Genomic DNA, 24,157 nt, shown 5'->3' with positions numbered 1-24,157 from the left:
CCCTATAGTAGGCCTACACACGTACATGTTCCCTCGAACAGCAGAGAATCCCATGTAACCAGGGTAATGCTTAATACACGTTTCACCTGGATGCCCTAGCAATCGGTACCTAGGAATGTAACTATGTGTTATTGTGTATTGCATGTGTATAGGCCTATAATAGCCTGCATGAGGCCATTTTCTTCATCGAATAATATAACAGAGCTCTCGAACATTCTAACGTTGCGCCTGAAACAAGATTGACAGGGGCAATTTTCCCAAAATAACACCCGAAATTAAAAAAAAAAAGGATTTTGGATCCTGATTATGAGATATTTCGGACATGACATCCCTATTTTAAAGTTGGGTATATGCCGCTTGGAAACCTCGGGAAGTGCCGTTTCCGGCCATCTAGAGGGTTTGTTAATCCCAAAATTTTCTTGTACGCTTCGCGCCAATCCATGGTGGCGCTACGCTTAGATAGTCAACAAGGTCATATCCCCCCCCCCCACTCGGAAGTACGGATCGCCGCCCATGCATATGACACCATTTTGCATTTCAGCCCTTCTTTGAAAGCAAAAATTGTACACCCCTCCCCTTAGACCCATCCCCCAGAACGGCGATCATTCATGTCTGGCGCCCCCCCTATTGGAAAATCCTGGATACGCCCCTGTGCCCAAAAGTTTTTTGTTTTAAATTTGATTCATAATAATTGTCTTGAAAACTATACACTGCGTCCTTCATTAGAATACACAGCTTTTAATATAGACAAATATATATACTTATACGTTTCATTGGGAAAAAGAGTGACCACTTTGACAATCTCAGTTAGGATATGCTAACTTTTTTAATTAACGAAAATGTCATCACTCTGATGGGCAGTATATGTACAGTATACAGTATATAAACGTACAGTCAACCATATTAATTCATACAGAGCCAGTGTAAATTTATTGCCTTTATATATCTTTTAACCTCTCCATGATTAAATATTCCGGTAACTTGTCCAAACATTTATATCGCTCTTTTACATGTGGGAATGAGGTGCCACCCCCCCCCCACCCATCATGGTGCTTATACCTATAGTCGGCTGTGGTAAAAAAAAATGAATCGCTCTAATGTGCAGTTTTCCCACATTGGGTGATATTGGGCTAATGAAGTTGCAAAACCTTCCGGGGGCTTCGCCCCCCCCCCCTGGAACTCCTCAGGGGCTTTGAAATACATTCCAATAACATGAAATGCCTATCTGGAGTCTATTTCTGTGTTAAAAATGAAAAATAACTACAAGAGAACTGTTTCATAGCACTGCAGAGTAAGTGCTTGAATACCTTTCATATAGAGGTTTTTTTTAGGCCTTTAAAAGCCAAGTCGGTCTCGAAGTCGATCCAAATCCCTCTTTCAAAAAAAGACCCTGGTTATATGCAATTATAACGGCGGAGTGTATAGCCTAGTGGTTAACGCCGGCGTCTCCCAGTCATGAGATCCCCGGTTCGATTCCCCGCCGACAGCAAGGTGTGTCGTCTGGCAAGGGTGTTGTTCAATAACAACTTCCCGACATGGACGTTAAATGGATGTGTGCCGAGAGATTGGCTTCGGTCAGCTTGCGAGTCTATAAGCCTCCATGGCTTCTTTCGCGAGTTCCTGCTTGCGGGAAGATCACATATACATACAATTATCCTGTTAACTTGTCACAATTTTGAATTTGAAATTTGGTTCACCGATGAAGCGTGGTGCGGTAGTTGGACTTGTTCCTCTAACCCCTTAAATTTGCCCGTGATGTGCACTTAATGCATGCGTTTCTACCCTCCTCCAAGCTGTTTGCTTCCACCCCCCCCCCCTTCCACCGGTCTACTTTGGAACTTGTGGTTCCCCCACTGGAGTTCCCTGCTTGAAACAAGTGGTTTTTCTTTGCAAATGACCTTGTTTCGACCATAGTTCTGTTTAATTTAATCAATAACGACAAATCGGTCTGAGTTTACATACCGGGAGGTGGGACCACGAAGTGCCAGACAAGACAATAAAATCAATATTTTACTGACTAAATACACAATCTGGGATGGTAATCCTCATTGACGTCTTCAAGATAAACAAGCAGCGATCGATATTTGGGTTGAGAGAATAATACAACTCTGTATAAAGCTGCTTTTAGGTGGTTCGCAGCCTACAAAGGTATTTAAAATGAACTGTCATCATCACTCTACTGTCATCACTATATGCTAGTTGTTGCTATAGCGTATACCGCAGCTTACTTAAGCTGATACTATATTCCGTTCTTTTGCAAGTTTCGTTGGCTAAAGTATTTGTTTCGGATATGATGTTTTGTTTCCTCGGTTTACGAAGACAATAATGATACTCTGTGAACTTAAACACAATTATCGGATGTCAGCTTCAAGAGAGTTAATCCTTCGCATCGTAACCATGGAAATGTAAGTTCTTTTTCTGATTATGATAATTATTTTTGTCGATACTGGTTAACGTGGCAGATATTCATATGTGTTCTTAGTAATAATTTGGCGACTGTGTAGCCACTGACATCGGCGTAACCGGTGTGGCCGCTCGAGTCGCAGGTCCCCCTGGGTGGGAGGGGCTTCGACATGTGACAACATATTCCCCAGTTGGATTGTACCATTTACTTATTAGGGAGTATTACAGCAACAAGGCTATGTGTCGTTCTCAAATTACTTTGAGAACGACACTGTACATGTCTTGCTAATTTTAATGAACTGAATTACTGTTAGTACACAGTGAGCAATGAATTACTGTTAGTCAATTATTTATACACATGTACAATAGTCACGTGTTTTTTTAAAAGACAAAAAACTTTGTTGCTATAAAATACCCCAATAAACGAATGTAACAACCTCGGTAGGCTAGTAGGTGATATGAATCGTGCAGTCACTATAACGGGTCTCATGTCCTCTTTAGGGACCATTGCATTCATCTAGATATCCATATGACCCCTTCTTAACTCTGAGAGTTGACAAAAAATGAAGTATTAATTAAGTTCAAACCACCCCAAAGTACAGGACCTTCGGACTTTTCAAGGACGCCGGGTTTACTAAAATAAAATCAACTGATAGCAAATATCTAGCAGGAATGTTATAACATGTTACTCAATCTAACTTAAATGTCACCTATTCAAACGAAATCCTTTCCTCAGCAGAGAAAGCACGAGTGACATAGTCTAAATTTGCCAAATATTAAAAAATGCTGGACGATCACTTTAAGGAGCCCATTTTCTGTTGTCACACTGATGGGTGAGGTGTTGATAGGTTGGGGTGGGGGCGTTGCTCCTAGCTATGCGACTTGCTAGTAAGGCCTTCAATAACCTGATTATTACTGATGAATTGTTCCTCAAATGTCATGTTCCTCATATGTAATGTATATATTATATAACATTATTCTGCTGAAAGTTTCACAACCAAGTTATAGTTAAATGGTATCCATATCTCTATTTGGACGGATCTCTTTCACAGAGACATTGTTGCAGGGGCGCAACCAACTTTTTGGTATTGGGGAGGGTGGGGGCTAACATGTTAAGTTGTCCAGGGAATGTTGGTTGCCCCCCGCTTCAGAAATGTTGGTAAAATGGCAGGGTACGTACTACCACTTCTATATCCAAATCGGCGCTATAGTTTGCACATTTTGAAGAATTGTCGACTGTTTCGGGTTGTACCGCATAAACATGTTATATATTGATATACTGTCCATTATGATTTTTATATGAGACTGTCTGCCGGTGGTTGCATGGGTTGTGCGAGGACTGAATCATTCCTTTTAAATTGATAAAAATTGCTGTCAAGAATAGGCCTGTATATGACTCATATCTCTTCTGGTTTTCAGGATGCGCCATGGGGTTTAAGAAAGATTACCTACTGCAACCGCCACCAGACGACTGCGTGTGTTTCGTCTGTTTCGGTGTGCTGGTCGACCCTAGACGTTTGTCACCATGTGGGCATACAATCTGCGTAGCGTGTATACCATCCAAGCAGTCGCATGTTAAAGGTAACTGTCCAGTGTGTGGAATTCAGCTATGGCGGAGACCCTTAAAATTACCGACATCATTTACTGAAAGAATCCTCTCGTTGGAAAGCCGGTGTCACCTCATGTGTGGATTTGAAGGAAGTCTGAAACAACTGCCTCAACATCTTGCTCAGGACTGCCCGAATTCAGTGGTATCCTGCCACAATAGGAGACGAGGTTGTGTCGCGGAATTTCTTCGTTGTAAAATGGAGGAGCATCTTATGAAGAACTGTTTGTATAGAGTGACGTCATGTGATGGATGTGGGAAGCGTTTACTATTCAGCAAACTGCAAGCTCATCAAGCTAGAAACAAATGTGTCGAGGCCAAATTAATGAACGAGACTATACGTTCAGAGAGGAGAAATTCGAAGGAGGTACGAGAGCATTGGTTATCTATGCGTTTAGAGCAGGTCGCTCTTCGAAGTCAGCTAACGCGACTAAGATCAAACAGACTCGAGGCCAGACGCCGCTCCTTGTCTGCGATGACACACGCTCACAAAAGAGAAAGAACCACCCTGTCCGCTCGCATCCCAAAGTCTCATCCAACTCCCAGGCAACAGCGATCCATGAGCGCACCAGCCTGCCCCCCTGACGACCACGATTTCAACAATGTTGTCGAATTATCAATTCCGCGAAATCTACCAACTTTGTTACAGCCAATCAATACGTCGCATTGGAAAGATGACAGTCTGTCAGATGTATCAGACGACATCAGTCTTATTGTACCGAGTGAGTACTCCTCGGGGAGTTTTTGCGGGAGTCTAAATGTTCGCAAATCGGTAGACGGCATGATGACGGACCGGATTTCCGTTAAACTGGAATCCATTGACGCCAATATCAAATGCAGACAATGTGGTAAATTTTTCAAACAGAGGGACAACCACGAGAGAGCTTGTTGCTGGCACAGAGACGTAAGTATAGTCTACATCTCGAAACCAGAACATAAAGGCATTGAAGACTCGCCCCAAACCACGTGCCGCCCTCTGAGAAAAGTTAACTTGCCGTTGCTTGCAAGTGAAGTTTTCTTTCTTGTCGGTACAAAATGAAGACAGTAATGAAACGTGATACCTTTTTATCTTTTATCTGGACCTGAGATGTCCATCGCTGCTATGTACACTGTGTTGTGGGTATTGACCGTAGCTGCATGTATTGACTGTACACTAGTGTCTAATTACCGACGGTAGCAAGCTGTGTGTGTATTTTCTGGGATGGATGATGGTGTCTAACACTTCTGTGACACCTAATTCGAAACTAGGTCAGATTACCGGCATGAGCCGTTTCTTTGTGCGCTAGTCTTCACTCCCTTTAATAGTCATCAGAAATTACCCTCATACATGCAGCAGCGGACCTAGGGCACAAGCCTCCTCTTCTGAGTTTTTTTTTGGGGCACTAAAAGTTAGCCGCGATTTGGGTATTCCTTATTCTTACCAATGTTTTCTTTATGCACTGAGTTTTTGGTAGAAATTTTTGTATCTATACCGGTGCTGTCGCTATGAAAATCCTGGATCGGCCAGTCATTTACTCTAGAAAATATCAACTAATCGTTACGTATGTCCAATTTTTATATCTGCCTCTCATCTTTCCAATTTTAATCCTCTTGAATTCCAGAGATTTTAGCAAATTTGAAAAGGAATGTCTTGAAACCCAAACAGCTATATAGAAACATTACGAGCACTCAAAATTTCCTTTGTACTTGGATTACTACGTATCAACTGTAAGCTCCCCAAAGTTATCCTTTCATACTTGGCAACTGAGATATTTATACTTATACGTCAGCTAATTTGATAAACGAATTTTCAATCCGATACGTCATTCATCTTCTCCCATTTTTTTCCTCATGTCCTTTGTACCAACAAAAACACAACTCGATACTCTTTGATCAGAAAGATGAAGAACGTAAATCTCGTATATTGAACTGTCTTTTCTCTGTAATGTTTTGAATAGAAGTTACAATAACGCAATACTGCGATTCTCTGGTTGTTAAATGTTGAACGTGTGTACATCTCAGTCAATCAGTCAATTGACTCTACAAAAGGCAGCCTAACAATTCTGTACATTTACCGACACGAGTATTTTCAATTCTGTAATATATTTACAGATACAGTAGATCAAATTTTTGTTTTGGTTCTCATCTCCTTCTCCTTCTCAATCTCCTTCTCCTCCTTTTCCTTCTCCATTTCCTTCTCCTTTGCCTCTTTCTTCTTCTACTTCTCCTTATAATAATAAAATAATATAAAGCATTTATATAGCGCCTAACATCACAAAGGCCACTAAGCGCTTTACAATAAAAGGTGAAACAGAAAAATGCAAAACTACAAAACTGCAAAATATCAAACAACGAATAAAAACACTAAAAAACACCTAAAAGATCAGGAGATACAAATAAACATGGTAAAAAGGCGGATAAAGGTATAAGAAAGTTAAAGTATGGAAAAAGTTATGAAATGTCATTGTTAAAAAGATATGTTTTTAAACGGCTCTTAAAAACAGTCACAGATGGAGCGGTTCTGATGTCAACCGGGAGCTTGTTCCAAATGTCTGGGGCTGCTGCTGCAAAGGCTCGGTGACCGTAGAACGACGTGTTGGTGTTCTTGGGGGGCTCCAGTAGGGCAAGAGATGCAGAACGAAGTAACCGGGGTGGTGTGTAAGGCAATAAAAGTTCAGAGATGTAAGTAGGTCCCTGATTGTTAAGGGCTTTGTATGTAAGAAGCGAGACTTTGAAAACGACCCTGTCTCTAATCGGTAGCCAATGTAAATCTCGGAGAACTGGTGTAATGTGCTGATGGTCATAGCGCTTTATCTTAGTGACAAGTCTCGCTGCAGCATTCTGAACTAACTGGAGTCTCCCAAGGTCACGAAAGGTCCTTCTCCTTCTCATCCTTCTTAAAGTAAAATTTAAAAAAATATGTTTCATCTTGTTTTCTTCCTGCCATTGCAATATATTCGTATTAGTAAAATAACCTTCAATTTCCCCTTTTTTCTTCCATGTGATTTCAAAACGATGACGAAATAGTTGGTGAGTTGCGTCAGCTTTATCCGGTCAATTTTCATAAGTTTCTAATATATTTCTTTAAAAAATGTGACGTAGTAGCCCTCCAATATTGGACCGTATATATATATATATATATATATATATATTTATATATATATATATATTTACATATTTATATATAACTATATAACTATATAACTATATATATATATATAACTATATACATATATATCTATATAGCAATCAATCAAAAGTCTGTAGATATTACAAAAAGTAGAAGAAAAATTGCTCGTTTTCCGTATCTATACCCTGTCCCAATATTTCCACATTACACCATTATATAATATATGTGTTAACATTTCTTTCCTATGCACAATGAAAAATTGATTTTCTTTGACAGTAATGCTAAAGCTCTCGCCAAATTACTCGTCTTTTTTTCTGTTTCTATTGTCTAATTACTTAACAGGTGAAGCAGTATGTAAGTATAACCCAGTTAACTTGATTAATTAATCATGGATATTAATAATACTATATTTTCAATTGTATGTTATTTATCAAATATGTTTTGTGTTAAAAATGACAAGGGGCCTTTCTTTTGAATTAAAACAAATGCAAGTTTGTGTATGTTTAAGTAATATAGGCAGACAGTTTGTGTTGAGGTATGTATGGGTGTGTATATGTATGTATGTGAAGTTGTGTGTATGTGGCGAGAGAGCCTTGTATTCACGTACTCATAACAATATTACTTTGCATTTTCCATTTTTCCATGCTATAATGTACTACCGATATACAAGTCATTAAGCAAGGAATGAAAAGAATGTTTGTTTTAGATGTCAGCAATAAAATGTATTTTATTATTATTAAAGAATCCTGAACACTCTCCAAACTAACAAACCAATCACTATCCTGTTGTATATTCTATGATTCTGAATTAAATATTACAACTTTTTCTTCAATGAACTGAGAAAGTTTATGTGTTTATTGTCATATCATATCATATTTGATTTTTGTCTTTTCTCTCCTTATAATCTGATGGACATGTTTTCACGTGATCTTGCAATCTATTTAGGGGGTAGGTAAAATATTTCTGTTTTTCTACCTATTTCTTTATTATTTAACCATATATTTAACCAAATATCAAGTCCTCTTGTAAGAGAATAGCAGTTAGGTATTGGGTTAATTAGTTGTTGATTCAATGATTTAAATAGCGAAACCTTAAACGTTAACGTTTTTGGTAGATTCGAAAGAACGAGTTTATAGTAGAGATAAATGGGCGATGAATCGGAAGTGGGTCAGTCAAGACAAATTTCTTGAATATCGTTATAATATTAGAAATCAGGCGCGGATCCAATGGTGTGTGTGTGAGTTGGGGGGGGGGGGTGTATACTTCTACTTTTCAACCTCACATAAAAGAAGTTATTATCACAGCCATGTATTTAGATCTAATAATAGGTCTCCTTTAAGTCTTTACTACCGTAATGCACCATTTATAAAATACTCGATCCGCCATTGGAAATGGATTTTATTGAGTAAATCGCTTAAACCATAACAATACCCAATTAACAATAATAATTAAAAACAGTGAGATTTTGTTGTTGTCAATATTTTCTGAAATTTTGAGTGCATAATTTTTAACCGATCATATTCGTTAAAAATTCAACTTTCAATATTTCCTTCATGTTCCAAGATTGTAATTCAATTATAATAATCAATGCTCCTAATATAATGTTAAAGCAGCATTTTGCGTCCTTTTCTATGATTTTTCTCAACCTCACTGACTCCACTATGCCATTACGACATACATAACTAGCTTATCTATTTATATTTTACTTCAAATGGTGGCATAAAAGTCGAAAAAATTGCAACTTTCAACTTTGTTGTTCTCCAAGATATTTTCCGTTGGGAACCCAATAAACCTCGCCCATAATATGAATATTTAAACACTACGAACGTCATTGACAGATACATAATATAACACCACGCTTGATTTGTGTACAGTCTATATGGCAGTTGCACCAGGCAGTTGCATAACAACTCCCTGGTTGTACCAACGCAAAGTCTTGAATCTATTTTTAGCAACGGCTCATAACGAAACCTGCATCTCTGATTGGTTGAATTCAAACTAGTGGGTTTGGGAACTGAATGCGATTAATTTTGTATGTAGAATACTCGCCAATTAACGTTTTTGGCAGGGAAAAACTTGGCTTATATCTTAATTTGCTGTTTTGTGATTTGATGTATGTAAAAAAACTCGATGGACATGTCAAAAAAGTAGAAAACGGCGACCAAACGCAAAATGCTCATGAATAAACATACTTTTCACTGATTGGTGGAATTCAAACTAGTGGATTTGGAGATATGAAAACTTTGTCGAGGACACTTTTACTCGTTATCGACATAAATCGTTAATTACTCGCTAATTAACGCTCTTGGCAGGGTGAAACTTGGATGGTATCTTAGTTTGCTGTTTTATGATTGATACATCTAAAAAAATCGATGCACATGTTAAAAAGGTGGAAAAAAGCGACCCAACGCAAAATGCTGCTTTAACACTTCGATCCTTTAATTTTAATTTCAATACGGTTTCTTCCTTTGCATATTCAATTCCATTGTGTCATCTGCATATTGCAGGGTGTAAGTATTATTCCATTGTATATCTCTTCTTTTCTTCTTAATTCGTTTGAAGATTGACTTTGCTTCTATTCCTTGGTTTGCAATATGATTTTCGTGAGAAATGTCAGGTGACTGAAGATGATTGATGAACAATATTATTGGACATTTTCTGGTTTTTTTTTAGATCAAAACATAACAAAGACATATATTTTTTTTAAATATAGTGAAATTTCGTGAGTGCATGTGTCAACAAGCAAATGTTGCCATCTTGGAAATTGTGCTGAACAGGTTTTTTTTACTATATTTAATGTTTAAATAATTTTTACATAAAGAAATTATATCTGCATAATGCCGGAACGGAGATAAATACCGACAAAACAATATTTAAAAGACAGTGTTTATTAACTTCAGAGCTTATTATTTCATACTCATCCCTCTCACCCCCTCCCCTCCACACCTCAATATTTACGGAATAAAATGATAGTTTTGTATTTCCTTTTCTGTAGCCTACATGTACTATGTGTGGACGACTTTCCTTCAAGATCGGTTGTGTCATCGGTTACCATAAACCAGAGTTGACAGATTAAACGGCTGTTTCCGAGACTGTACGAGGCTTTATGTAGCCAATCTGTGACGAGTACTGCGTTAGATACAATGATAAGTCTAAAAGCCAAAGGAATACCTTGGAGTCGATGGCATTCATTTATCGGTGATACACATTCCTAAACCATTTGCAGTATCAAAATAGGAACACACAATGTCACATTCAGTGAAACCTCTTCTGTCTTACGAGGATTTCCATTCCAAAAGTACCTAGTTAATTGGTCAAGATTAGTCTCTAGAGCTGTGTTTACTGTAGCACGCTAACTTCTGACCAGTACTTGGGAACATTTACGCCAGGGTCGGTAACAAGATGAATATGAACGAACACGATTTAAGTTAGGTGGGATATAAAATGTTTGTTATGATTATTATTATTATATATCGTTTTTATTGCAATATAGATTTGTACAGTTATAAATAGAGGAGATGATTTCAGCGAAAATTGTTATATTCATTAAGTTACACCCCAAGAATGAACTCATCACATATATGTCAACATGGAACGACCTGAATATTGGGGAGAGAGGGGGGGGGGGGGGGTATGATTGCTGGTCATGTAGGTGCATATATTCAGATATATTATTACATAAGATATCACATCACAATTAGAGTAATTAAACTCCTCTCCAATTAGGTTAACGATTGTGGGGGAATGTCTCTACTACAACGTTACTTTATACTACATGCTTCTGGTTATCATCACCGCTTGTTATGCTTGGCTGTTATGGAGTAGGCTATATGAAAGACTAGAAGTTAAGATCTCGCTGGTGAAATGGGAAGATTATGTGACGAGAGGAAACGAAATTTTGGGAAAACACCATTCTAGCTTAAAATTTAACGTTATGGAAAATTGAACGAAAAATGGCATGAAAGACCAAATCAATTATTGAAATGTCTGGCATAATTGCGCAAGGGCCGGGGGGGGGGGGGAGGGGACAACAGCCTTCAAATTTGTGCCAAAAGATTTTCTGTTTGTAATAAAATGAATAGTATAGCAACATGGAAAAAGTCTCAATATCTTTTCTTACAGTATCCCCTCACAACAATTTGGAATGAATCCAATAACAAAGTTGACAAAGAACTCTGATTAACCTATGACCTTTGATCATCCTAACCGGATATGACGTAACATAAAAAAGTAAAGAATTCCTTCCTTGAATGTACCAACCAGAAGAACACCTCCCTCACCCCAACAAAACACACACATATACAGTGCATATAGCTTGGGCCCCTGTATATTCGCAAAGCCAGCAATTAATCAAAAACAAAATACTTGACCTCAAATAATTAAATGTCCCATATAGTTAGTTGGTTACCAGGTTTACGCAGATAATCTCCAAGCTTGCATAATTCACTAAACCTTCTTTATGACATTTCAGATTCTCATTGGCTGATGAAATATAACTTTCACTTTCACATACTCTATGACAATTAGATATAATATAAATTTGTATTCGTTTGTTCCCAATTTTCACACAAACAAGACCTTTGATTTATTTGTAATGATAACTGCAGAAATCAGAAAAAGAATTCTAATAGTCAATTCCTACTATTTTCTTTTCAGACAATAGATATACCAGACACACACTTTCAAAGTTTCTTGTGTATGGAATATTTATTTCTGATACAACAACTGCTTCAAAGCCAAAATATGTACATGCATAGGTGAATTCACATTCTCAGTTTTAAGTTACACTCTGCCATTCCAAAGAATATCATACATTTAGAAATATCGCATGTTAATTGACAAATATATCCATTAGTTTTTACAAGGAGTAAAGTAGTACTGCATGTATATGTTTTAAATATGATAGGTATATTTGATCACATGGATTCAACACTATTCGGTTTCGATCCATTACTGTAACAGTAAACACTGTACGTTTAATGCATTCAATTGCATGGATTCAACACTATTCCATCTTGATCCATTACTGTACCAGTAAACACTGTACGATTAATGCATTCAATTGCATGGATTCAACACTATTCGGTTTCGATCCATTACTGTAACAGTAAACACTGTACGTTTAATGCATTCAATTGCATGGATTCAACACTATTTGATTTTGATCCATTACTGTACCAGTAAACACTGTACGATTAATGCATTCAATTGCATGGATTCCACACTATTCGGTTTCGATCCATTACTGTAACAGTAAACACTGTACGTTTAATGCATTCAATTGCATGGATTCAACACTATTCGGTTTCGATCCATTACTGTAACAGTAAACACTGTACGTTTAATGCATTCAATTGCATGGATTCAACACTATTTGATTTTGATCCATTACTGTACCAGTAAACACTGTACGATTAATGCATTCAATTGCATGGATTCAACACTATTCGGTTTCGATCCATTACTGTAACAGTAAACACTGTACGTTTAATGCATTCAATTGCATGGATTCAACACTATTTGATTTTGATCCATTACTGTACCAGTAAACACTGTACGATTAATGCATTCAATTGCATGGATTCCACACTATTCGGTTTCGATCCATTACTGTAACAGTAAACACTGTACGTTTAATGCATTCAATTGCATGGATTCAACACTATTTGATTTTGATCCATTACTGTACCAGTAAACACTGTCCGATTAATGCATTCAATTGCATGGATTCCACACTATTCCATCTTGATCCATTACTGTACCAGTAAACACTGTACGATTAATGCATTCAATTGCATGGATTCAACACTATTCGGTTTCGATCCATTACTGTAACAGTAAACACTGTACGTTTAATGCATTCAATTGCATGGATTCAACACTATTTGATTTTGATCCATTACTGTACCAGTAAACACTGTACGATTAATGCATTCAATTGCATAGATTCCACACTATTCGGTTTACAAATGATTAGGATAAGAAACACTGGAGAAAGTACTGTTGATATTTATGTTTTTATAGAATTGAATCTCTTAAATATTACATTAAGGCAAGTACCAATTCAAAGACTGGAACTCTCAGAGTAACTTTGGTGTGAACAAAACATGAGAAGCTTACTGCTCTACAAGCTGCCTTCAATGGATATGGGAATGCACATTTTCAAAACAGTTTTAGATGTTATAAAGCTACTTACTCAAAGAAGTTGGAATGTCAACTTTTATGAAATCCTTTTCGGAGATACAGCAGAGAACTACCTTAATTGTATGTTCCTGTAACATTGGTCCCTTTTGATAAAATTGAGGAGGTATTAAATAGTTTTTACATTAGTCATCCATCATAAGAGAAGACTAATATTTTCACATGTAAAAATAATTAAAAAAGAAAAGAAAAAAGGACAGGCAAAAAAAAACATCAGAATTTTTTCATTTAAGAGACGTCAGTCAGCTATCTGATATTTCAGTGAGAGTGTAATCAAGGATATCGTTGTGACCTTTGAACTTGAAATAACCTTTGAACTTTGCATCCTTGAGGAGCATGGGAAACCATAAAATGTCATCTGGCCACATTTCTTTGAAAGGTATGTCGTCTACAGAAAACCATTTGGGTCTCATTTCTGCAAAAGTGAAGGAAATTATAATTATAATACGGAAAATAAAAATATTCAAGGAATCTTTGAAAGAGTTGGATCTTCTATGAATGTGTCATAGGTCTAAACTAAATATATGGTATCGTTTTATGCATTACAGTGTTCTGTTGTGATTAGACTAACTAGTGGGGTAATAATTCACTAATAAAAATGACAATGATAAAACACCTTTTCTGCATTATTCTCAGCTATCAAATTTGTGCTTGTGGCAGAAATATATGTTTGCACCTGGCAACAATTTTGGGCAGTTCTCACATTGTACTTAAACAAAGGCTTCAAACAGGAGACCTAGAGGCATAATTGTCATTGGGCATGAGCTGGCTATCGATACCCCTACGCCCTACCCCTAACAATACCATGAGCCCCTATCAGTACCCCTGCCGATACCTTCTGTTTCTGTAGGCTCTCCTTCATACTGGTCTCCTTTAAAGACATGAACTTCAAAGATCTGCTCCTCGCCGACAAATTCAAAATCAAGCCTGCCGACTTCTGTCAGGTTGTTCACTGTTAGACAAGACTCCTCTAACATCTCTCTGTTGGCAAATTACAATTTTCAGAAATTAATATACCTTCTAATCATAGGAGGGACAGCAGATAGCCCATGTTACTTTATATTTTACCTCCTGTATGGTGCCCTTACATTAAGGTGACCATATTTGCCTGACTGGATTCAGGGACATTTATTGCGTGACAGATATGGGAGAGGGGTTTAAGGGGAGGGGGTGTCCACCTCCCCTTTGGAAAATTTTCAAGTGCCTAAGTGCCTAGATGTAAAATGGTGATACTTAGAAGCAAGTTTTATATCAATTTTATTTTCAAAAATGTAGCTTTTTTTAGATTAATTTTAATTACTTTACGTAAGAGTGCTAGGCTAGATCGATCTAGCACATTCCACTTTACACTGGCCCATCTGAACTATTGGTTAGCTCCGTTCTGCGACTGCACACTTGACTAAATTTTTTTTTTACAATTATTTTACTAATAATGTGGGATATTTTCGAAATTCCTGAACATTTTGATGAATCGGGGACATTTTCGGGGACACTTGTTCATCGGGGACAGCACACTGTAATCGGGGACTGTCCCCGAAAATCGGGGATGTCTGGTCACCTTACCTTACATTTGGAATACCCAGACTTTGCACAACCCCCCCCCCCCCCACTGCCCCTCCTCCCCCAAAAATTGCAATATGCTTTGTTTACCAAAATTGTCAAATTTAATAAGTTTTCAAATTGATCATGTTTGCACCATGCAATGACAATAAATGGTGGCAGTCTTTCGTTTCTTGGCATTTATGCTGAAAATTGGTTAGTGTTGTTTAATCAAGTACTACCAAAAAAGGATTCTAGTACAAGGATTAATCATTACCTGGTATTGATTGCACAGCTATTCTGTCATTCGTTTCTTAAAGCAAGTATATGAGTTTACCAAACCTTTAAAAAGTATTATTCAAAATGAGAATGAAATTGATCAAATGTTTCAACAAACAGTCATATATTTTTTTCTTCAACAATTGAAGATTAATTAGAGTATTGAATAATTCATGATTGCATTAGCATTTTACGATCCAACACATTTCCATATTATTTACATTTTGCTTGTAAGCAAAATACAATTTCGTGGAGGTGGGGGTGGGCGTGTGAAGAGAACAACAGGTAGGGTGGTGATGGGCAAAACAACGATCATCTTGAAAATGAATATGTTTGCAAATGCCTCGGCTTAAAGGATTGGTTCAGTTGTCATACATGTTTATGTAATATGAAAGAGGACAATAAAAGAAATACAATGGTGAAAAAAACTGTTCAAATATCTTTTTCGGTTAAAGAGATATTCAAGTGTAAAGTTTTATCAGATTGTGTAGAAACTGCTGAAATCTGACTAGCTGTGATGTCACATCCTCACATTCCTGAAAAGTCTTTGTTTTTTTCTCTAAATATTTTGTGAGATTTCATGACTGTCAACCAAAAGATATGTCAGGAGATCTCATATTTGTCAAAGGAAGTATTTGAGATTAAACATCTGAAGAATTTTTGATTATATTATTTTCCAATGTGTTAAAAAATGTAAATAATTTTTAAAGATATATATTCACAAATGTAAAGGAAGTGAGGATGTGACGTCACACCCTCACAGTAAGTCTTTATACACCAGTCGTTTTCAAAGAAATTTTGATATCTTCAAAGTGTCATATCTCCTTAACAGAGCATGCTATCATGGTAGTTTCTTCACTGTTCTTTTTTTCTTTTTGTGCTCTTTCATAAAAATAGACATGTCAAACACCTGAACAATCCTTTAAGCACTTGGTTAATGTTTACAACCAACCCTTCCCCCACCCACTCCCCTGCCACACACCTTTCTGGCATGGGCACAATGTTCAAACAAGTTTTAATTGCAAATACCGCTTAGCAGCCTCCATTATTGTCTCTCCTGCTTGGACTTTGCCACCAAAGCCATTCCATCTGTTGACTCCAAACCCTCTCTTCTTCATTCCCAGTAAAATCCTAGAGTTTTGATGGATAAAGACGAGCGTGAGTAACTTGTTGGGGATTCCCATCTTCACCTACCACATGTGTAGAAGAAAAGAATGAATAATTAGCACAAGAAAATAACGTGGGTAAGGACGAGGTGTGGGGGGATTGGGTGGGGGGAGAGGAAGGGATGGGATACAGGGTTGATGAGGAGGGGTAGAGGAATGAAGGCAAGAGAGCCATGAAGATCAAGCCAACATTTAAAACACAAAATAGATATCTAGCATAAACAGAGCTAAGCCTGGATACCATCACAAAAGTAAGCACCCTCGAAACCCCTCCCCCCCACCTCCTCCCTGCAACACTTCCAGCAGATTGGATTCACTCCATATTTTATTGTTGTCCTTCATAATTATTTTTTGGAGGGAGGGAAAGGAAGGCTGAGGGAATCTGCTGCTGTCCATGAATTTCAGGTTATAAGGTTTGGCCGCATAGGGTGGGGCACTTACATACTTAATATTTGACAAATTATTAGACTTTGAAAGCTAATGAGGCTTTCTACGTCTCACAATTAGAAATAACTCTTTCTTCAAAAATGACAATTCTGTATATTCGTAGGACCTCAGCCGGACAAAATTGTTTACTGTACTGTGTATCTCTTTGTAGTACTTCTGTCATATTGGGGATGGGGGGGGGGCTGGGGGTGGGTGGGGAGGGATTCTCTGTTGCTTTGGTTATTTACCATTTTACAACTTGTAATTCCTTCAAAGGCAAGACAGAAAAAAATATAAACAAAAACAATGGAATTCAGTTTCGTTTTTTCTTCCTTTTTCAAATCACATGCACATCAAGGTATTAAACTTTCAATTAAGTGAATAACCAACCCCAAAAATTGACTGCAATCAATAAACAATTCAATGTTTGACAAAATAAATATCACATGATTACATTGCAATTTTGAGTCAAAACTAAATAAATATTTCACTATTTCTATCTTTCTGACCAGGAATGCCAATGTTAAAGTGGATTTAAAATTAATGTAAATTGTTTATATAATTATGAAAATTGAACAATATACATTTGTTTCCTTCCCCGTCCTTCCCCCACCCTCCACAACCCCTTAGGAATGCAGAGCCTTCACATGAAGGATGACTTTACAGCACACAGTTTTAGAAAAAAATTCACAAAATATGACGTTATGATAAAATAATATTGTGATTTTATATATTCAAACATACAATTGTCAGGTAAAACAAAACTCAAAACACAAAAATAAATAAAAAGAAAGAAAACAGTAAAAGAAAACAGAAAGCCATATAAGGCACTTAAAGCACCATTTTTACATTCGGTCTCAAATTTCAAGCATTTTCATCATTTTTACTGATTTAAACATAATTTGCAACTGGTCAAATATAGACACATTGCTTGATTTGTCATCCATTGATATTTTCAATTTAAAGAGCACTCCATGATTAAACTTCAAGTTTTAACTTTTCATCACGCGAACACTTTTTCAGATGGTAGAATTTCATCAATTACAAAGGAAAGTCAGATGGGTTTTTTTTCTTCTTAATTTTTTAGAAAATTACTTCATAGATGAGCTGTAATAGCCCGGAAATTAAATAACTAAATGGTAAATGGATTTCAGAGTTATGTGCAGCAACAACAAAACACAGAGGAAAACACTTTGGAAAAAATACAAATTAACACTATTCTTACTATTGAAACCACTCTGTCATACATTATAAGAGAAATATATCACGCTTAAAACTTGATGCAATTTAGCTTAGGGACATATTTTCTGTAAGTTATGTTAATAATGCAGCAACTGATGAAACATGTACATTACTATAACTATACACAATGATATTTCTGTCATATTTTGATGAAAAAATAAATAAATACTCAACTCTGCCACCATGTTCTTTATACTAATATTGCTGCTACAAAATGAAAGACAAAGTTCATCGAAATACAGTTGATGGTAAGCGGCAGTTGTACAATCTGACTAAAAGGTAAGTCTGAGTAAAAAGATCATCAAAACACTATTCAAGAAATATTGAATATTAAGTAGCAGAAACAATGACAGAGCTAAAATCCTTTGTTTTGTTTTATTTCCTTAATTACAAGGTTTTTTTTTGCTTGCATTGTAAAGTACTTTATCAATGTGGGGAAAAGACCCTAGTACTGATGTTCTGGGATGAACACACGAAACACATTCATGAGCGCAACAAATGTTAGTTTCAGCTGTAAACTACGCATAGCATCTGGTACATGACTTTTTAACTTTCATAGCACCAATGGTAAAGTTGTTGTTCCCTGTTATTAGACATCCACACGCTGAGTACCAGAAACATCCAACTCTTATGGTTAACTGACATGTTTACCTCTTGTTGACTTCTAATGACACCAATAACACCAACCCCCAAATACACAATAAACAAATAAATACATCTAAAAGCACACTATATAATAAATTGATTACACAACACCAATGGAGGGTGGAAACAAAAATTCCATTCCATTTCCTACAGTACAAAAACTTTGGTTCACTCGGATACAATTTTTCACAACACAACACAACAATAAAAATATTAATTTTTTTCTCTTCTTACTTTGCACATTGCTATTAGTTTACAAATATACCTGAGTAAGCAACGGTCTGCAGGCAGTGGAATCATATTGCTACAATAATGAAAGACATGGACAGTACAGATAAATTTGTTTCAATAATTCAAGGACTTCTCATTCATAATATTGCCTCCTTTGCACAGCTCAGCCTCCAGAGTCACTTTAGTGAATCCATTCTTTCAGCCTCTTCAAGAACATATGTCATTTTGCCTTTTATTATAAACCCCTTCTTCCCTTCAGCCTCTTTAACAAACCCCCTTGTTGTACTTTACCCTGTTTTACAAAGCCCCTATTTTTCTCCCGTTGCTTCTTTAGTTAGCCCCTTCTCTCATCTGCCACATCCTTTATCTAGGAGTCTGTCGTTTAAGAAATTTGTTTGAAAACATTTTCAACCGGCATTCGAGTATGATACTGCTGGGATCCAGACTCACCGCTCTCTTATCTCTATAAAAGTACAATAAACACATTCAATTCACAACTTAACATAAAAATATATCCCTGTCTTTTCTTCTGCTTCAAGGTGTTATGATTTAAGTACTGTTCTAATTTTTTTCCTTTTTTGGGGGGTATAATCTGGGAGAATGCACTTTGAAAGAAAGCTTTATAACACTTAACATGATAATATGATGGAACGATTAGCACACTACTCTTCTGAGGGATTCTTCAAAAAACCAATCTGCTATTTCTTTCTTCCCCATCAAAGTTAACACATGTAAAGCATCCACCACTTCCTCAGAGGGATACCTGTGAACTTCATATGCAAGCTTCAAAAACTTGAGCTGGGCCTCTTCATAATCACTTTGGTTGGTAGCGAGAGATTTCTGGGACACATTACAACTCCATCGTAACTCGATATCTTGCTCCATCGCGACAATTCCTCTGCTGTCTTTCGAAGTATCCGAGGAAGGCAAATCGGGTGCACCGGAAACACTGTCTGCAGACATTGAGGGGCTCACCACTGGAAGACTGCTATCGGACATGCTTGCCCTGACCAACTGTTCCACCTCTCGCACAGAAAGAGACTGCGGTCTCTGAAGACATTTTGAACCCGTAGGTAGATCTGAGGTAATGACCAATCCTTCAAATATCCCTGATTGACTTGTTTCTGTTTCATGAGCTTTGCCATTCTCGGCTGCAGCAGACAAACCTGTCTCAGATAGGGAAGAAGAATCTCTCGATAAGTTTTGACCGACAACGTCGGACAAATGGATGGATTCAACATCTGGACCACATGTGGCATCAGGCTCTCCCTGTGCATCATCGAATTCTTCAAGCAAAGATGCCAACTGCTGGGATTCGAAGACATTACTACTAACTGCCGCAGTGACTGAGCCATCCGTCTCTTGACACAGCGTGGTAGTCGAATCACTCAACTGGTTGGGAGACCATCCAGAAGTAGGGCAAATTTTACCATCTCTCACCTTAATTGAACCCTTTAAGTTTTCACCTGAGATGAAAGGAGTGAAAATAAAAAACAAATGAATATCTAGGAATGGCTTCAAGGGAAAACTGCTTTTTGAAAATTCTGCAAAATATCTGTAATTGTGTTGCAGGTATTATCAGCTTGGAATTCTATCTCTGAAGATGAAGGAGATAGGTAAAAAAGGTGTAGGGAGATAACAACCACCGCATGCATAAGCCAAGTTTTTGCATCAAACACTAAAAACAATGGACCTCTAAATAATGAGATGATCCTCAAGTTTTGCTTCCTTTTGTCTCCTTGTTAGATTGGCTATAGATTTGAACCCTGGGCCGCTATAATTTCCTCACAGTAAATCAATGCAAGGTTTCTCCCATCTCTTGGCTATTAATCTTAAGAAACATGTCCATATTTGATGTGTAGAGCAAGGTAAAAACCAGGAAGCCGAGTTCTGTGATTCCTTGGCTTTAAATTTTTATTCGGTTACCTGGTTAATGTAAAGCAACCAAGTTGAATTTGTCTAAGAATAATATAATTATAAAAAACATCAGATGGTTCCAGTTCTCTTGACCATATTGTCATTTTTTCAATGCTAAATAACTACAAATTAAAGAGCAATGACAAACCTGGTTTAACAGTCTTTTCACGCGGCTTTCCGTGAGTTCTCAACTTTCGTCTGTTGTTGAACCAGGTTCTAACTTGTGCAATGTTCAAGTCTACTGTCTCTGCAAGTGCTTGGTAAGCTTCCTTTGTGAGATAACTTGAGACTTGGTATGCCGTTTCTAATGTCTTTGTCTGGTAAGGTGTAAAACGACTTTTCTTCAAAGTGTTTTTCTTCTTTTCTCTGCATCTGTTTGGTTCACGTTTACCTGGAATCAATAAGGTACAATTACTTCTATCATCAAAGTGACTTCCTTGTAATTTCATTTCTATTAGACCTACAAAGATAACATCTGTTTGCTTTAAAATAAGCCTTTTCCCCTTTCCAGACCACTCCCTACTAGATTCATACATGTTAAGTGATTTGAGTAGTGTTCAACCCAAAGCTTAACATAGTTATTCTGTTCTAAATTCAAAAAGCTACACAGAAAGAATCATACAATGCTGACATTTTCCTTACATTTTAAACCAATTGCAAATGGAAAAGAGCAAAGGCAAGAAATAATGAAATCTATAAAAATTCTTCAAAATTCTTAAATCATTTATGGATAGTACAGGTCTGAATGACTTATTTCCAAATTGACTTACCAGTAAATTGCTTTGGGTTGCGAGAAATGGCTTTCAGAGTGATCTCATCCTCCATTAACATTGTCATTCGTACAAATGGTTTCCTTCCTTCTTTTGTTATCATTTTCCATGATATTGCCTGAATATGGGGCAGAAAATAAACACAGTGAGTATAAATCATACAAACATCTAAAAGCTACTGTATATCAGTGATTATGGAAGACAAATTCTTCTGCAAAATTTCCATTCCTTTTGGGAATCCTTAATTTCCTGCCAAAGAAATTCAAACTTTACCACCTGAACAACATAGCATACAAAAGAACATTTCAATAAATGAAAAGAAAGACACATCTTTCTTGGAATTGATAAAGAAAATTATACCTTGTCCTGTGCCAGAAGGTCACACAAATGACCTTGGCTTACGTGTAGAGCTGATGCTACCATTCGTTGTGAAAGCCTGTGTTCTTTCATCCAGTGTTTAAACTTCTTCACAAAATTTTCAAAGGTAAGTCCAAAGTCTTGATCAACTTCTTCCATCCTGCCCTCACCTCCAGGGGTAGTGAAGTATCATCTGGCCATATATTTCAGTACCAGCATGCTCTAATTGCTAAACCAATAACAAATGATGTGGCACTGAATGGGTACGTCATAGATTGCTCATTATCACCAGTTAAAATTTGAGACCGGTTTCCCAACAATTTTTTGAGTGACGTCACTTCAAAATGCACAGCAAGCCTATGTGCCATTTTTATCATTTGAATACATTTTCAATTCCTTGATCTTGAACAACAATAACAACTAAAAGTAACAGAAAAAAACTTGACATTTACTTGCTAAGTACTGTCTATAAGCCTAGTTAACTGGGATGTCCATGTGTCCAAAAACTATTATTATAACCATTAGGCCTATTGTAGCTACAGTAGTCATTCATATTGATGCACAAACACTTGTAAAACCTTGCCGTAGCTAGGCCTATATCATGTAACATGTATGAGAGTATAAGCCTACCCCCTTTTCTAGGTCAATACCCCAGAAATCATGAGAGTTTTTGAGGGGACCATTTACATCACTAACCTTACTTCTTAGCTATGGATGAAAGTTGTACATTTGGCAAATTTTGGATTGTTGCGGTTTCCTGTGTCTGCTTAATTTGGCAAAGAAGGATTTGGATAGCTTAACATATTACTAGTGACAATACACAGGTTGGGTCTTGGCTTAGACTGTCATTATCGTATTCATAAACTACCATACAGCTTGTAATTGTAAGTCATATTTCATAAACTATATACTATACTAGTAATAGTATACAGCAAAGTTGTACTTGTACTGAGTCCTGTAGGCTGTATAAGCAGTGAGTATCATACAGCCTACTTCCGCGACAACAGAAGTTATACCAAAGAGTTTGAATTTCACCTAAAACCAAATTTTGAAAAGAAAGTTAAGACATGACTGAACAGAAGTGCTTTCTGTGCTTTTACATCAACCAAGTCATAACAGCAAGGAATTTCGATATAGACACTTACCGTTTTGATCAGGACAGAAATAGCTTACGCGCGTCTTCGTGTAATTTCATGGGGTGCACTGAAGAAATACATACTTGATCTGGCTTGTAATTTATCTCCATACAATGTATTGAAATGACATATCCAAAAATTATTGCATAGTAACAGGGGCCTACTTAACTTATTCCAAGTTATGAATGAAATACATATATCAGCAGCGAAACAAGCTGTCAAGATTAGAAATGGAGAATGGATTGCTCCAATCAATTACTTGGGATAATTTTATAACAGCAAAGTTATAGCCTATAGCAGATCGGTAATAACTTTTCATTGACCGTGGAAATGGTTTCTCTAGTGTATTTATTTACAAATCATTATACATATTTACAAATTATCCCCGAAATCAGCGTCTAATTCGTACCTTATGGACGCAATCTACACGTAATAATGCTCACTCGAGCCTGATTGGGCTTGAAGGAACAAAAATGCGACCAGGCGAGGGCATATACCCCTAGCCTCGAGACATCATCTACACGTTAAAAACACTCCCCTATATGGCGACTGCATAGCTTCGACACGAGGGATAGATGAAGAAAAACGCCAAGACAAAGAGGTTCAGTCTCATAATTACAGCGCTGATCCCTATTGTATACACAGGGTAGCCAGTGACGGATTTCGGATTTCGGAAGGGCGTGCGCCTCAGCTTACTCTTACACGTTTACCTCCATTTTTGACGTTTCCATAGCGGAGCGCCACCATGGCAGTTGGCGCGCAGCGTATACAAGAAAATTTCTGGTTTTGATACCCCCCCCCCCCCCCCAGATCACCGGAAATGGCACTTCTCGGGCTTGAAAATGACCAACCAGATCTACACTTTTGCCTGAGAACCAAGTATTTCCCAATATTTTTTCCCCATCCATAACTTTTTTGAAGATTGTGACCAGTCACACGAGTCATGCTCGACCTCATCGCATGCACTGTCTCCTGTGGATCATTGATTTTGTAGGTGATTCTACGTCGCAGCCCACAATACCCGTCAGCCCCACTTTTCAAGGTTTTAAGCCATTATTTGTCCAGAATTTGGAAATTCACATTTCTCGTGGTTAAATTCACTTCAAAACATACACATTGGCCTAATGTTG

At 37.2% G+C, this 24,157-nt stretch overlaps 3 protein-coding genes across 4 annotated transcripts; 1 reads left to right on the top strand and 2 right to left on the bottom strand.

The window, feature by feature from the left end:
* The first annotated feature begins 2,153 nt into the window (after positions 1 to 2,153).
* On the top strand, positions 2,154 to 5,782 carry LOC139960225 (uncharacterized). Its single transcript, XM_071958417.1, has 2 exons — positions 2,154 to 2,405; positions 3,823 to 5,782. The coding sequence occupies exon 2, from the start codon at positions 3,831 to 3,833 to the stop codon at positions 5,046 to 5,048; it is 1,218 nt and encodes a 405-aa protein (XP_071814518.1). The 5' UTR covers positions 2,154 to 2,405; positions 3,823 to 3,830; the 3' UTR covers positions 5,049 to 5,782.
* A 6,016-nt stretch (positions 5,783 to 11,798) lies between these two features.
* LOC139960697 (oxidized purine nucleoside triphosphate hydrolase-like) lies at positions 11,799 to 23,151 on the bottom strand. Its single transcript, XM_071959271.1, has 4 exons — positions 23,038 to 23,151; positions 16,167 to 16,331; positions 14,155 to 14,300; positions 11,799 to 13,734 (listed from the first exon to the last, which is right to left on the bottom strand). The coding sequence occupies exons 2-4, from the start codon at positions 16,319 to 16,321 to the stop codon at positions 13,562 to 13,564; spliced, it is 474 nt and encodes a 157-aa protein (XP_071815372.1). The 5' UTR covers positions 16,322 to 16,331; positions 23,038 to 23,151; the 3' UTR covers positions 11,799 to 13,561.
* On the bottom strand, positions 19,433 to 23,168 carry LOC139960696 (uncharacterized). Of its 2 annotated transcripts, XM_071959269.1 has the most exons (5): positions 23,037 to 23,168; positions 21,895 to 22,120; positions 21,535 to 21,652; positions 20,913 to 21,155; positions 19,433 to 20,313 (listed from the first exon to the last, which is right to left on the bottom strand). In XM_071959269.1, the coding sequence occupies exons 2-5, from the start codon at positions 22,048 to 22,050 to the stop codon at positions 19,502 to 19,504; spliced, it is 1,329 nt and encodes a 442-aa protein (XP_071815370.1). In that variant the 5' UTR covers positions 22,051 to 22,120; positions 23,037 to 23,168; the 3' UTR covers positions 19,433 to 19,501. The 2 variants fall into 2 exon arrangements, with proteins under 2 accessions (XP_071815370.1, XP_071815371.1); XM_071959270.1 differs by lacking the exon at positions 21,895 to 22,120 and having other exon boundaries at positions 23,037 to 23,152.
* Between the last annotated feature and the right edge of the window lie 989 nt (positions 23,169 to 24,157).

The sequence above is a fragment of the Apostichopus japonicus genome, chromosome 19 (genome assembly GCF_037975245.1).
Source record: "Apostichopus japonicus isolate 1M-3 chromosome 19, ASM3797524v1, whole genome shotgun sequence".
Classification (NCBI taxonomy): domain Eukaryota; kingdom Metazoa; phylum Echinodermata; class Holothuroidea; order Aspidochirotida; family Stichopodidae; genus Apostichopus; species Apostichopus japonicus.
Note: the sequence above shows the minus strand (reverse complement) of the source record. Positions and strands in the feature narration are given on the sequence as shown.